The sequence below is a fragment of the Chiloscyllium punctatum genome, chromosome 36, assembly GCF_047496795.1.
Source record: "Chiloscyllium punctatum isolate Juve2018m chromosome 36, sChiPun1.3, whole genome shotgun sequence".
In the NCBI taxonomy this organism is placed as follows: domain Eukaryota; kingdom Metazoa; phylum Chordata; class Chondrichthyes; order Orectolobiformes; family Hemiscylliidae; genus Chiloscyllium; species Chiloscyllium punctatum.
The window spans coordinates 49,345,886-49,360,779 of NC_092774.1; the positions used below are offsets into that span (position 1 = coordinate 49,345,886).

Consider the following 14,894-nt stretch of genomic DNA (forward strand, 5'->3'; position numbering starts at 1 on the left):
CCCACCACCACCACCGTGAGCCCCACCCCCCCCACCACCACCTCCACCGTGAGCCCCATTCCCCCCCCCCCCCCACCACCACCGTGAGCCCCATCCCCCAAGAGTTGCTCAGAGGCCTGCAATAAGATCAAGGTGGATCCAAACTGATGGTACAAATATATTAAAGGTTTGAGAGTAACTTGTGGCTCAGGAGGGTCACCTTTTAGTGGAACCCCCCCCCCCCCCCCCCCCCCCCCCCCCCCCCCCCCCCCCCCCCCCCCCCCCCAAGAGGCTGAGGGGTGACCTTATAAAAACATGAGGGGTATGAATAGGAAAGGTTTAGAGGACGATGGGGCAAACGCAGCCAAGTGGGCCTGGATTTGTTTCAGAAACCTGGGGGTCAGCATGGAGAAGTTGGACTGAAGGGTCTGTTTCCATTCTGTGTGAGTCTATGACTCCAGGAATCCTGCAGCGAGTAACTCCCCTCCTGACTCCCCAAAACCCCTGTCCTACAAGGCCCAAGGCAGGAGGGGGAGGGAATACTCCCCACTTGCCCCTGGATGGGGGCAGCTCCAACAACACTCAACATGGTGGTAGTGTCAGGAGCCCTTTGTCCCAGGGGGTCTGGGTGTCCCAGTGCTCCCAGTGATCACCTGCTCCTTGTTTTCCAGAGACCCATTCCCACTTCTCTTCAGTCCCTGCAGCAAGAGGCAGCTTCAGGAATTCCTGGAGAAGGGCGGAGGGATGTGTTTATTTAACCTCCCGGACCTGAGCAGGCTGTATGGAGCTGGGCGCTGTGGCAACCGTTATGTGGAGGAGGGGGAGGAGTGTGATTGTGGAGAGGTACAGGTGAGGCACCCCCTCAGGGGCAGGGGGATGGGGGGTGGGGGTGAGGGGTTGAGGGTGGGGGTGAGGGGATGTGGGGGTGAGGGGGATGAGGGTGAGGGTGTGGGGAGGGTGAGAGGGGGTGAGGGGGATGGGGGGTGAGGGGGGATGGAGGGTGAGGGGGTGAGGGTGGGGTGGTGGGGGGCGGGGGAGTGATTCCCAGGGGAGTGATTCCCAAACAAGACTCTGTTCCAGCTGAATGTACCCACCCCCCATCCGTGCAGCCCACCCCCCACAAGACCATCAGACCCAGGAGCAGACTGAGGCCACTCAGCCCATCGGGTCTGTTCTGCCATTCGATCATGGCTGATAGGTTTCTTCACCCCATTCTCCTGCCTTCTCCCCCATAGCCCTGATCCCTTTACTCAGCAGGAACCTCTCTAACTTTACCTTAAATACACTCAATGACCTGTCCTCTGCATCAATGAGTCCCACAGATTCCCCACCCTGTGGCTGGAGAAATTCCTCTCCGTCCCTTCACCCTGAGGCTGTGCCCTTGGGTCTGAGTCTCTGTTTGGATAGAAACACCTTTTCCACACCATCCACTTTATCCAGGCCCCTCAGAATTCCGGGGAGTGAGAGCCCAGTGGGGTTATCACGGAGCTGTTTATCCAGACACCCAGGGAGTGTCTCCCAGACCCAGGTTTGAATTCAATATAATGTCTCCCAATACCCCGACTACTACTCTCAGGGAAGTAAGGATAGAAACCACCACCCCCTTCCATTTCCCAAACCATGATTCCAGCCATCCTGTGAGAGATGTATCTACTCCTGAATTCTCAGCCAGTTCTCTGCTAAGGGAGTCAATCCCCTTAAGGCCCGAGTAATTGAACCATCAGGTACAGTGTTATTAGGAATAAAGGTACAACAACTTCCTCCTAACATCACTCACACACACACCCCCTTTTTCCCGCTAGAATCATATCAAGGGCCATTCTGTTTTCCCTTCCATCCTACTTGTCACATCAAGCTGGTCTGATATTCCTTTAACCACATCTCTTGTATAATTTATAAATCGCTGTTGATTATAGAAAATGTAATTTATCCAATCTACATTTTTATTAATTGTTACCCACCAAAAGAGAGCTGACTCAAAGCTTGCTGCAATCTGGTTACGAGCCTTGTACCCCCCCTCTGAGGGACTCCTACTGAATCGAGATAAATCCTGTCATCGAAAGAAGTGTCTAACAGTAATCTCTTACCCCTTCCCCTTTTTCCCTCCTATCTTTTCCTTCTCAAATGCCAGGGTAAATGAATTGCAATTGTACAATTGCACATATCCCTCTCCAATCCGGAGGGAGGGAGGTGGGTCTCTATATTTTGCCCCACCGTCCCACCACAGATCCCCTCGGGGAACCTTCAGTGCTGAGTAGTTCCCTCCCTTCTCCGTTTCGGTAACATCCTTAATCTCTGTACATAATGTCAGCTCCCCCTAAGTCTCCAGACCGACTTGTACCTCGTCTACGCACATACCACGTGTGATTTCCGACTGTGGGGGGGGTGGGGGGGCTTTTGCATCTTTCTTCTCCAAGGGAGGAACTTCAGAGATAGGGAGGTACAATTCCTATCATTCCATGCAGTCTCATCCTGATACAGGGCTATCATACATTTCATGCCCTTCCTGTCTCGCTTCCACCCAAGCAGAAAGGGAACCCCCTGGGCCACTGGCCGAACGGAGGCACATGCATAGCAATTACTCTTGTTCAGACATCTCACAGTATACTTTACCCATTCAACCCAGGCATTTACATCCCCGTACCCAGTTTCTATTTCAATGGTCTGTTTCAAGTCCTTTACCTCTATAATTTTTACTACTTTAGGGTTATCAGGAGGGGTGAAAGGTTGTACCTTATTACCCAGGAGTTCTGCCCATTTTCCCTGTCTTATACTAATTTGAAAACAACAGCCTGAGAAATCCTTCCCATTTGCTTTCATTTCTATCCCAAATGTTTCATTTCATTGTATCTCATAGGTGCCCCCCCCCAGGATTGTTTCGTGCCAGGTGGTTTTCCTTATTGTTAGGTATATTGGGTTACACTTTTTATCGGGACAGTTGCGAGCTGGTCGGAAGGGGGCCCGGTGCACTGTGACGGGACCATTATACCAAGTACCGTCCCCAAGGCCATCCCCATAGGACTTAAGATGTATCTCAGAGCTGCGATACTGTCTCTGATTATCTACATCTCCACAATTTACTGAGCTGCTTACATCAGCGTCTATTACTTGTGGATCATCAGACTCAGGACTCGTTAATAACACATATGAAAATGATGTTTGACACAATCCCAATACTAAGAGATCATAACTCTAAGTATCCCCAGCATTCTGAAGATCGTGTTCAAGCACCAAAAGACTTGATATGCAATCCTACAGAAGTAATCCCACGCTCGCGTCGCCTCTGTATAATCGGTTCCTCAAAGTCTCTTTAACCTTCTTTAAGAACAAATCTTGAGTTTCTAGGATTGGCAGTGGCCAGAGATAGGAGCTTCCCGAGGACCGGGGACAGTAGGTATTAGGGAATAAACCACCGCTTCCTGTGGATTCAGAGCTGCTTCTTTAGTTACCACATCAGTCAGTAATGTAGCTTTCCATTCCTTAATTAACAATGAATTACTGCAGGCATGTTTTAAATTAACCAGGAATCAATATGACAGGTCACTGAGAATGCGTGAAGGGATCCTGCCAATTAATATTGAATCAGGCTAACACAATCGATTTCTTGTAAATATTAATTATTCATTATATTTTATAGAAATATACAAATCATTATCTGTAATTCAGGGTGGAAACGCAAATGACCAAACCGTTTTTAAAACTGTAATTGCGCCGTTCTGTTTGTTTCCCAGTCACTTGTGACTTCTCGTTCTGTTTCTGTAATTGTTTTGCTCGAGCACATTCATTTTTAACAACCTCAACAGATTCCATCGCACCATTTGCAGTTACTTCAGTCCCAATTTGGTGGCAAAACTGATTCTTTGTGCCTCTCATCACAAAACTGTCACCATAATCCAATTAACTCTTTCGTTCCCCCTGCCTTGGGCTTAACATTTAAGGATGACCTTGCTGCCCCTGTATCGACGAGGAAAACTCTGTCCTCTTTATAAAGTCCCACCTTTAAATTGATCAAGGGTTCCTGGTGGGTCCCCGGGGGGTCCCCGGGGGCAGGAATTCCTGACACCCCTATTTTTCATCAAGGTTCATAAATGGCACTGCCTTTCCTTCCTTTTTCGGATCAGGACACTCTCTGTTAAAGTGACCCGTCCTTTCGCAGTAATAACATCCCTCCTGTGGGGATTTCCACTTTGATCCTTGTTCCTCTCCACCAGACCCTTTAACATATCCTCCCTGATCATTCTGGTTTCTTTCTCCTTTTAGTTTTGTCCTTTTCTTTATTATCTCACCAACCGTGGGCTAGCATTATTTTTGCCTCTTGTTTCTACTTCTCATGTTACATTTCCAGATCAATTACTGCCCCGATGTAACCAACTGACCAGCCTTCGGGCTACCCCATGGCCGTTCTTCATAACCCAATCTTTTATTTAGACCTTGAAAAATATTTTAACAAAATATTGCAATATTTCTTGCTCCCCATAACTTCAAATACCAATTCATCAATTTATACTTGACTAACTTTAAAGCCTGTTCCGAACTTGTAAATATATATTTATATATTATAAATTCATTTATTCAGTATTCAATATTTAAAATGTAAAATGCATACAGTTCCCAACTTTGAAATCCACTATAATCACCCGGTTTTAGTCCCTTAATTTAAATCCAAAATTAGTTTTCTTAAGTAGTCCTGACCAATCATTGCTCAATGACAATGCTATAGGTCGTGAAATAATCGGAGTGCCTTAAAAGGATTTGTCTATTCAAGTTTAAAAAAAAACCTTCTAACTCATGAACAATGACCGAATCCAAGGTCACAGATATTAACCATAGGATCTTGTTTTTACTACAATCTAATGTTGAACTGAAACTTCAACTGTCCTCCATAAATCACTTTTATGTAAAGATAAAAGAGATTAGTTAGAAACTGATAGTAAGGTAGTCATGACCTGTAAGAAGAACAGGAGTTAACATTTTATTTCATAATCTGTAAAATCCTTAACCTTAAAAGAAATCATGTTAACATTTCCATAATAGAAATCAGATTCAAAACAGTCCCAGAACTCAAGTTCAAGGGAATAAAACGCAAACATTCAATCACCAACAAATGTGCATTCAAACCGAATCACAAAGGGTTAAACTTTCTACCAGCTGTACAGCTCTTTTCTCTCTCTCTCTCTCACACCACATCTCACAGACACTTTCTGAGCTCCCAACAACACCTCTGGGTGCTCCTCGCTTCAGCCCTCTATCTTTTGAATATTTTTCTGGATGTCTGGCCATGATTTAGTTACAAAGTATACCCTCAGTAGCCCTTCAGCCACTAGCCCTTCTGACTTGAAGCATAATCTGATTCCTCCTGACTGTAAGGCTGTTTCCATTGACAAGGTAAAAACAATGACTGCAGATGCTGAAAACCAACTACTGGATTAGTGGGGCTGGAAGAGCACAGCAGTTCAGGCAGCATCCAACGAGCAGCGAAATCAACGTTTCAGGGCAAAAGCCCTTCATCCTGATGAAGGGCTTTTGCCCGAAACGTCGATTTCGCTGCTCGTTGGATGCTGCCTGAACTGCTGTGCTGTTTCCATTGACATATAAATTCAAATATTTACAAACCCAGTCTTCGTCTGACCCCGTACTTTGGCCAGAAGACAGCGGGACGAAGAATGGATTCCTCAGTCCATACAAAGCAACAATATTTAACCATCTTTTTCCCGTGTACAAGTATATTTTTCCGATTCCACAACGTCCTGCCCAATGGACTTTCTGGAGGGAAGTTGTCAGGGACCCCGCCACAATTTCCTTTTGATCTCCCAGAGTCTTTTTCCTGACCCACGGCACAGCCCATATTAAGTTCCTTCGTTAGTCTCTTATTAACTACTAAAACTCAATCCCGGCCACCAAGGCAGTATTTAAAAGTCAGGTTTCTTACCCTGGTCTGTGCACAGAGTTGCCTGGCCCCTTTTTGCCGTATTTTCTATTGACCTCCTGTCACTATCTGATTCAGATGTCTCTTTTGTGGGATTCGTACCAGTTTCCCAAGGGAGTGGACCAATCCGTGACACAGGACCGCTCCTCAGTTGGGAACGGGACGTGTCTTCCCAGTGTCCAGGGCCAGCCACGCCCCCCCCCCCCCCCCCCATCGATCGAAGAATATCCCGGACGAGCCCCCAATTGTGAGAAACGAAGCTCACTCACTTCAATAATTTCAGTCCGAGACAAGATCTGAATCAGTCGTGTCGTTTATTACGCTCTTGCAAGAGGGTGTGGTGTCCACTGTCCACAAGGCAGGGACACACACACACACTGAATTCAACTAGTACACAATATTTATGTCATTTGGTTCCTCTTCCCTCCTCCCATTGCTCCTCCCCTGTTTCCATCTCCCACCTCCCCACAACCGGCGCCCATTACTCTTGTTCATCTCTTGCCTTATCCGGCCTTGTCTGTGACAAAATGCGTATGTCTGGCCTCACAAGGCTGTTTGACCACATCCTGCTGGATGGGGGGGATAGGAAGCAACAGTCCTCTTAGTGAAAAGGTCAAAAACAAGGGGGTGTAATTTGAAAGTGAAAGGCTGGAGGTTCAGAGGGGATTTTAGGGAAATGTTTTTAGCCAGAGAGTGGTGAGGCTTTGGTACACGTTGCCTGAGGGAGGTGGGAGATAGTTGAGGAGAGAACCATCACAATCTTTAAAGAATATTCCAGGAGCTGGGCCTGATGTGGGTAAGGGGAACTGGTGGAGGGGGTGGGAAATGTACAGGAGGTGGGGGGACCAGCAGCCACCCTTCAGCACCCCATCAGATGGGATGGGATGGTTGGAAATAATTCATAAAACAGACATAGTCTTCAAATACAGAAACAAAATCGGAGCTAACTGGAGAAACTCAGCAGGTCAGGCAGCATGTGAGGAGACAGAAAACAGAGTTAATGTTTCAAGTTGAGTGACCGTTCTTCAGAGGTGTACGCGGTGAGGTGTACGCGGTGAGGTGTACACGGTGAGGTGTACGCGGTGAGGTGTACGCGGTGAGGTGTACGCGGTGAGGTGTACGCGGTGAGGTGTACGCGGTGAGGTGTACGCGGTGAGGTGTACGCGGTGAGGTGTACACAGTGACCTGTGTGATTCCTGTTTTCCAGGAGTGTGTGAACTCGTGCTGTCATCCAAATAACTGCACATTGAAATGGGGAGCACAGTGTGCACATGGAGTCTGCTGTAACAACTGTCAGGTAATGGCACCGCCCTCCCTCAGGTAAGGGAGTCACGGGCAGAGGGGATGACCTGGGGGGAGGGGGGGGGGGTGGCTGCAGTGAGAGAGGGACTCACTGAAATCCTTGTAGAGGGAGGAAGGGAGCTTCTTCAAGGAAGGCCTCCTTGTAAGAGGATTCACAGTCGGTTCAAGTCTTCGAGGAGAAAGTCATTTCCGCCACCTCCAAACTGACCCCACCACCAGGGATATATTTCCCTCCCCTTCCCTATCAGCGTTCCATAAAGACCACTCCCTCCGCGACTCCCTCGTCAGGTCCATACCTCCCACCAACCCAACCTCCACTCCCGGTACCTTCCCCTGCAACCGCAAGAAATGCAAAACTTCCGCCCACACCTCCCCCCTCACTTCCCTCCAAGGCCCCAAGGGATCCTTCCATATCCACCACAAATTCACCTGCACCTCCACACACATCATTTACTGCATCCGCTGCACCCGATGTGGCCTCCTCTATATTGGGGAGACAGGCCGCCTACTTGCGGAACGTTTCAGAGAACACCTCTGGGACACCCGGACCAACCAACCCAACCATCCCGTAGCCCAACACTTCAACTTCCCCTCCCACTCCACCAAGGACATGCAGGTCCTTGGCCTCCTCCATCACCAGACCATAGTAACACGACGGTTGGAGGAAGAACGCCCCATCTTCCGCCTAGGAACCCTCCAACCACAAGGGATGAACTCAGATTTCTCCAGTTTCCTCATTTCCCCTCCCCACCTTGTCTCAGTCAAATCCCTCGAACTCAGCACCACCTTCCTAACCTGCAATCTTCTTCCTGACCTCTCCGCCCCCACCCCACTCCAGCCTATCACCCTCACCTTGACCTCCTTCTACCTATCGCATTCCCAACGCCCCTCCCCCAAGTCCCTCCTCCCTACCTTTTATCTTAGCCTGCTGGACACACTTTCCTCATTCCTGAAGAAGGGCTTATGCCTGAAACGTCGATTCTCCTGCTCCTTGGATGCTGCCTGACCTGCTGCGCTTTTCCAGCAACACATTTTCAATTCCAGGATTGTGACCCAGCCACACTGAAGGAACGGGATATATTTCCAAGTCGGATGGTGAGGGGCTCGGAGAACAGATATTAACTGAGAGACATGGTGTGTGTGTGTATGAGAGAGAGAGAGAGAGAGAGAGAGAGTCTGTGTACGTGTCTGTAAGTGTGTCTCAGTCTCTGTGAGTCTCAGTGCTGGGATCACCTTATCTGTTAGCAAGGAGACTGTGTGTGTGTCCGTGTGTGTGTGTGTGTGTGTGTGTGTGTGTTTTTGTGTGTGTAGTGTGTGTGTGTGTGTGAGTGAGTGTGAGTGTAGTGTGTGTGTGAGTGTGTGTGTGCCTGTGTCTGTGTGAGTGTGTGGTGAGGTCTCTGGGCCCTCTGTCAGTGTGACTGACCGTCTGTCTGACCCACAGTTCCTGTCTGCTGGGACAGTGTGTCGAGCTGCTGCAGGGCCCTGTGATCTCCCAGAGTACTGCACCGGATCATCCGCCTACTGTCCCGGGAATGTTTACCATCTGGATGGTTCCGAGTGTGAGGGTAACCATGGATACTGTTACACCGGGATGTGTCAGTCCCACCAGTTACAGTGTGAACAGCTCTGGGGTCCAGGTAACTGTGTGATAATTATGGTCTTGTTAAGTGAACACTGTGACTCTGTCTCACTTTCCAGCGATAATACATCCCACTCACACGTCAATAACATCCAGAAACCCACACTTTAGAAAGTTTGTCACAGAGAGTAACAGGATAGCAAAAGGCCATTCAGCCCATCGAATCTACACTGCTCAAAAACAACCACCAAACGATTCTCATCCCATTGTCTAGCACTTGGTCCATAGTCTGTCTGACTCAGAACAGAGAGCAGTCCAGGCCCTTCGGCCCTCAATGTTGTGCTGACCTTTCATCCTACTCTAAGATCAGACTAACCTCCATCCCCTTCATTGTACTATCATCCATGGGCCGATCCAAGAGTCGCTTAAACGTCCCTAATGTCTCTGACTCTACATCTCCCCCCCCCCCCGCCACCCCACTCTCTGTGTAGAGAACCTCCCTCTGACATCTCCCCAAACCCCCCTCCAATCACATTAAAATTATACCCCCTCATGATAGACATTTCCATCCTGGGACAAAGTCTCTGTCTATCCACTCTATCTATGCCTCTCTTAGATTCCCTACAGGGTGGAAACAGGCCCTTCGGCCCAACAAGTCCACACTGACCCTCCAAAGAGCAACCCACCCAGACCCATTCCCCACATTTACCCCTGCCCCTAACACTACGGGCAATTTAGCACGACCAATTCACCAAACCTGCACGTTATTGGACTGTGGGAGGAAACTGGAGCACCCGGAGGAAACCCACACAGACACAGGGAGAATGTACAAACTCCACACAGAGAGTTGAACCTGGGTCCCTGATGCTGTGAGGCAGCAGTGCTAACCACTGTGCCACTCTCACCATCCTGTACACCTCTATCAAGTCACCTTCATCCTTCTTCGCTCCAATGAGAAACTCCCAGCTCCCTCAGCCTTTCTTCATAAGACACACCCTCCAGTCCAGGCAGCATCCTGGGAAATCTCCTCTGCACCCTCCCTAAACCTTCCAGATCCTTCCTACAATGAGGTAACCAGAACTGGACACAATATTCCATGTGTGGTCTAACCAGGGCTCTATAGAGCTGCAGCATAACCTCGCGGCTCTTAAACTCAATCCTCCTGTTAATGAAAGCCAACACACCATACACCTTCTTAACAACACTATCAACTTGGGTGGCAACTCTGAGGGATCTATGTACATGGACCCCAAGATCCCTCTGTTTCTCTACACTGCCAAGAATCCTGCCTTTAACCCTGTAATCTGTATTCAAACTCAACCTTCCAAAGTGAATCACTTCACACTTTTCCAGGTTGAAGTCCATCTGCCACTTCTCAGCCCAGCTCTCCATCCTGTCAATGTCCTGGTGCAGCCTACAACAGGCCTCCACACTATCCACAACTCCACCCACCTTCATGTTATCGGCAAACTCACTAACCCACCCTTTCACTTCCTCATCCAAGTCATTTATAAAGATCACAAAGAGCAGAGGTCCCAGAACCCATCCCTGTGGAACCCCACTGGTTACTGAGCTCCACGCTGAATACCTTCCCTCTATTTTCTCTGGGCCAGCCCATTCTCTATCCAGACAGACCGATTTCCCTGTATCCAATACCCCCTTACTTTCTAAATGAGCCGACCATGGGGAACCTTCTCAAATGCCTTGCTAATATCCACGTGCACCACACCCACCGCTCTACCTTCATCAACCTCGAATTCAATAAGGTTTGTGAGGCATGACCAGCCCCTCAGATTTCCCTTCCCACGTGGTTAAAGATGCCCTCCAACACATCTCGTCCACATCCCGCACCTCCGCCCTCAGACCCCATCCCTCCAACCGTAACAAGGACAGAACGCCCCTGGTGCTCACCTTCCACCCTACCAACCTTCGCATCAACCAAATCATCCGCCGACATTTCCGCCACCTCCAAACAGACCCCACCACCAGGAATATATTTCCCTCCCCACCCCTTTCCGCAAAGACCGTTCCCTCCGCGACTACCTGGTCAGGTCCACACCCCCCTACGACCCACCCTCCCATTCTGGCACTTTCCCCTGCCACCGCAGGAACTGTAAAACCTATGCCCACACCTCCTCCCTCACCTCTATCCAAGGCCCTAAAGGAGCCTTCCACATCCATCAAAGTTTCACCTGCACATCCACTAATATCATTTATTGTATCCGTTGCTCCCGATGCTGTCTCCTCTACATTGGGGAGACTGGGCGCCTCCTAGCAGAGCGCTTTAGGGAACATCTCAGGGACACCCGCACCAATCAACCACACCGCCCCGTGGCCCAACATTTCAACTCCCCCTCCCACTCTGCCGAGGACATGGAGGTCCTGGGCCTCCTTCACCGCCGCTCCCTCACCACCAGACGCCTGGAGGAAGAACGCCTCATCTTCCGCCTCGGAACACTTCAACCCCAGGGCATCAATGTGGACTTCAACAGTTTCCTCATTTCCCCTTCCCCCACCTCACCCCAATTTCAAACCTCCAGCTCAGTTACTGTCTCCTTGACTTGTCCGACCTGCCTATCTCCTTTTCCACCTATCCACTCCACCCTCTCCTCCTTGACCTATCACCTTCATCTCCTCCCCCACTCACCCATTGTACTCTATGCTACTCTCTCTCCACCCCCACCCTCCTCGAGCTTATCTCTCCATGCTTCAGGCTCACTGCCTTTATTCCTGATGAAGGGCTTTTGCCCGAAACGTCGATTTCGAAGCTCCTTGGATGCTGCCTGAACTGCTGTGCTCTTCCAGCACCACTAATCCAGAATCTGGTTTCCAGCATCTGCAGTCATTGTTTTTACCTTGTTGATTTCAGCCCCTCACAAAGCCATGCTCACTATCTGTCATCAAAATATGGTTTTTCAAGTCATCATAAATCCTGTCTCTCAGAATCCTCTCCAATACTTTGCCCTCTGCAGATGTGAGTCTGACTGGTCTGTAATTCCCAGGATTATCCCTATTCCCTTTCTTGAACAAGGGAATAGCACTTGCCACCCTCCAATCATCTGGCACTACTCCAATAGACAGGGAGGACGCAAAGGCACAGCAATCTCTTCCCTTGCTTCCTGTAGGAAGTGCCCATCTAAATCGTTCTTCAATGTGACCCTGTCCCTCCTTCCCAGACAGTGATTCCAGATTCCCACCACCTTCTGGGTGAAAAACATCACATCTCCCCTGAACCTCCAGTCCCTTCCCTTCAATCCAGGCCCCTCTGCTCCCTGACCCCCCCCCCCCCCCAATCAAGGGGAACAAGTTCCTTCCTGTCTCTGCCCCCTCCCCATTTTATCCATCTCAGTCATGTCCCCCCCCCCCCACCCCCCCTCAATCTGCTGTGCTCAAAGGAGCACAACCACAGGCTGTCAATCTCTTGGTCTCTCCATCCCTGAAACTCTCCAGGCCAGGAAACATCCTGGTCAATCTCCTCTGCTCCTTCGCCCCTGAGAATGTGGATTCCAGACCTACACTCAGTACTCTCACCGTGGCCTAGCCAATGGTTAAACACCCCATTCCTGCTCTAAACTCTATATCTCAACAACAAAAACAACTATTACATATGCCTTCCTTATTATCCACCTGTCCTGATATGTAATGGGACCACTGGAATATCGGAACACAGGAACAGGAGGAGGCCATTCAGCCCCTTAAGCCTGTTCTTCCATTGGAATGAGACCATGGCCTAACTTCATATCACTGCCTTTGCCAGACATGCACATCAAGGGCCCTCTGATCCCTGGGGTTTCCCAGGATTCTGCCCTTTCATCATGGATTCCCTTTGTCTTGTTTGTCCTGCCCATGTGTATCACCTCACATTTATCAGGATTGAATTCCATTTGCCACTGACCAGCCCATCTCTATCCTCCCATAATCCTCCTCACTATTTAGCATCTCACTCGTTTTTATATTGTCTGCATCGTGAACAATGCTCCTACTTTCAAGTCTAAATCATTAACATAAACTACAAACAGCAAAATGCCCAATGCCCATTGCTGTGGAACACTTCAGGACACGGGTTTACACCCCCCTCCACTATCACTCTTGAGTTTCGGTCACTCAGCTGACTCTAGACCCCGTTTGCCAAGTTTCCTTGTATCCCACAGGCTCTTATCTTCACTCTCAGTCTCCAATGTGGCAGAGCTCAACCTTCCCAAAGTCCAAATAAACTGCAACAAATACCTGGTCACCTCTTCAAAATGTTCACCCAAACTGGGTCAGACATGCCAAAGCCATGCTGACTGCCCCTGATTCATCCCTGCCTCTCCAAATTCCCACCCTCAGAATTGCTTCCAAACATTTGCCCACCACTGGGGTTAGACTGGCCTGTAGTTTCCTGGTTTGTCCCTTACTCCCTTCTTGGTTCCACACTGGCTGTTGTCCTGCCCTCTGGGACCTCTCCTCTGACCAGTGAGTAATTGAAACTGATTGCCAGTGGCTCTCCCAATTCCTCCCTCGCCTCACTCAACAGCCTGGAATATAGTTCATCTGGCCCTGAGATCTACCATTTCTAACCCTGGTCAGAAGCCCCTCTCTGTCTCTGTCTATCCCATTAATGGTATAGACCTTGTCCCTGATTTCTGGACTCATGTTGTCCCTCTCACTGAGGAGCACCAATACAACGTATTCAATCAGAACCGTCGCTCCACCCTCGGACTCTCTCACGTCGAGATTCTCTCCCTGTCATCCTTATTAACGTCATGTCCTCTTGAACCCTCTACACTTCCAGAGCTCCTTCTGTTTGGACCCCTCGGTCTGTTAGAACAAAGAATGAAGACCCTTACAGCACAGGACCAGGCCCTTTGGCCCTCCATGTCTGCACTGACCCAGATCCTCTGTCTAAACCTGTTGCCTATTTTCTAAGGATCCCTCTGCTCCCTGCCCATTCATGTATCTGCCTAGATACATCTTCAATGATGCTATTGTTCCTGCCCCTCCCACCTCCGCTGGCAACGTGTTCCAGGCACCCATCACCCTCTGCATAAAGGACTTTCCATGCATATCTCCCCTAAACTTTTCCCTTCTCACTTTGAACTCATGACCCCGAGTAATTGAGTCCCCCACTCTGGGATAAAGCTTCTTGCTATCCAGCCTGCCGATACCTCTCACGATTTTGTCGGCCTCAGTCAGGTCCCCCCCTCAACCTCCTTCTTTCTAATGAAAATAATCCTAACCTACTCAACCTCTCTTCATAGCTACCACCTTCCATACCAGGCAACATCCTGATGAACCTCCTCTGCACCCTCTCCAAAGCATCCACATCCTTTTGGTAATGTGGTGACCAGAACTGTACACAGTATTCTAAATGCAGCCGAACCAATGTCTTGTACAATGTTAACATGACCCACCAACTCTTGTACTCAATCCCCCCGTCTGATGAAGGAAAGCATGCCGTATGCCTTCTTGACCTCTCTACTGACCTGCGTTGTCACCTTCAGGGAACAATGGACCTGAACACCCAGATCTCTCTGGACATCAATTATCCCCAGGACTTATCCATTTATTGTACAGTTTGCTCTTGAATTGGATCTTTCAAAATGTATCACCTCACATTTGTCTGGATTGAACTCCATCTGCCCCTTCCCCGCCCAACTCTCCAGTCTATCTATATCCTCCTGTATTCTCTGACAGTCCCTTATCCTTTCTGCTACTCCACCAATCTTCGTGTCATCTGCAAACTTGCTGATCATACCAACAGTGCCCTCTTCCAGATCATTTATGTATAACACAAACAACAGTGGCCCCAGCACTGACCCCTGTGGAACACCACTGGTCACCTTTCTCCATTTCGAGAAACTCCCTTCAACTACTACTCTCTGTCTCCTGTTGCTCAACCAGTTCTTTATCCACCGAGCTAGAACACCCTGCACACCATGTGACTTCACTTTCTCCATTAATCTACCACGGGGAACCTTATCAAACACCTTACTTAAGTCCATGTATATGACATCAACAGCCCTTCCCTCGTTAATCAACCTTGTCACTTGCTCAATGAATTCTATTCAGTTGGTAAGACATGACCTTCTTTGCATAAAACCATGCTGCCTATCACTGATCAGCCCA

The 14,894-nt window shown here is 49.1% G+C and overlaps 1 protein-coding gene across 1 annotated transcript in view; it reads left to right on the plus strand.

Annotated features, from left to right (window-relative positions):
• The first annotated feature begins 328 nt into the window (after positions 1–328).
• The window catches only part of LOC140460087 (disintegrin and metalloproteinase domain-containing protein 19-like), a 44,745-nt gene continuing 30,179 nt past the window's right edge, over positions 329–14,894 (plus strand). Inside the window, 4 exon segments of the mRNA XM_072554488.1 lie at positions 329–378; positions 651–828; positions 7,113–7,202; positions 8,649–8,844. Coding sequence (XP_072410589.1) covers positions 329–378; positions 651–828; positions 7,113–7,202; positions 8,649–8,844 — 514 coding nt within the window.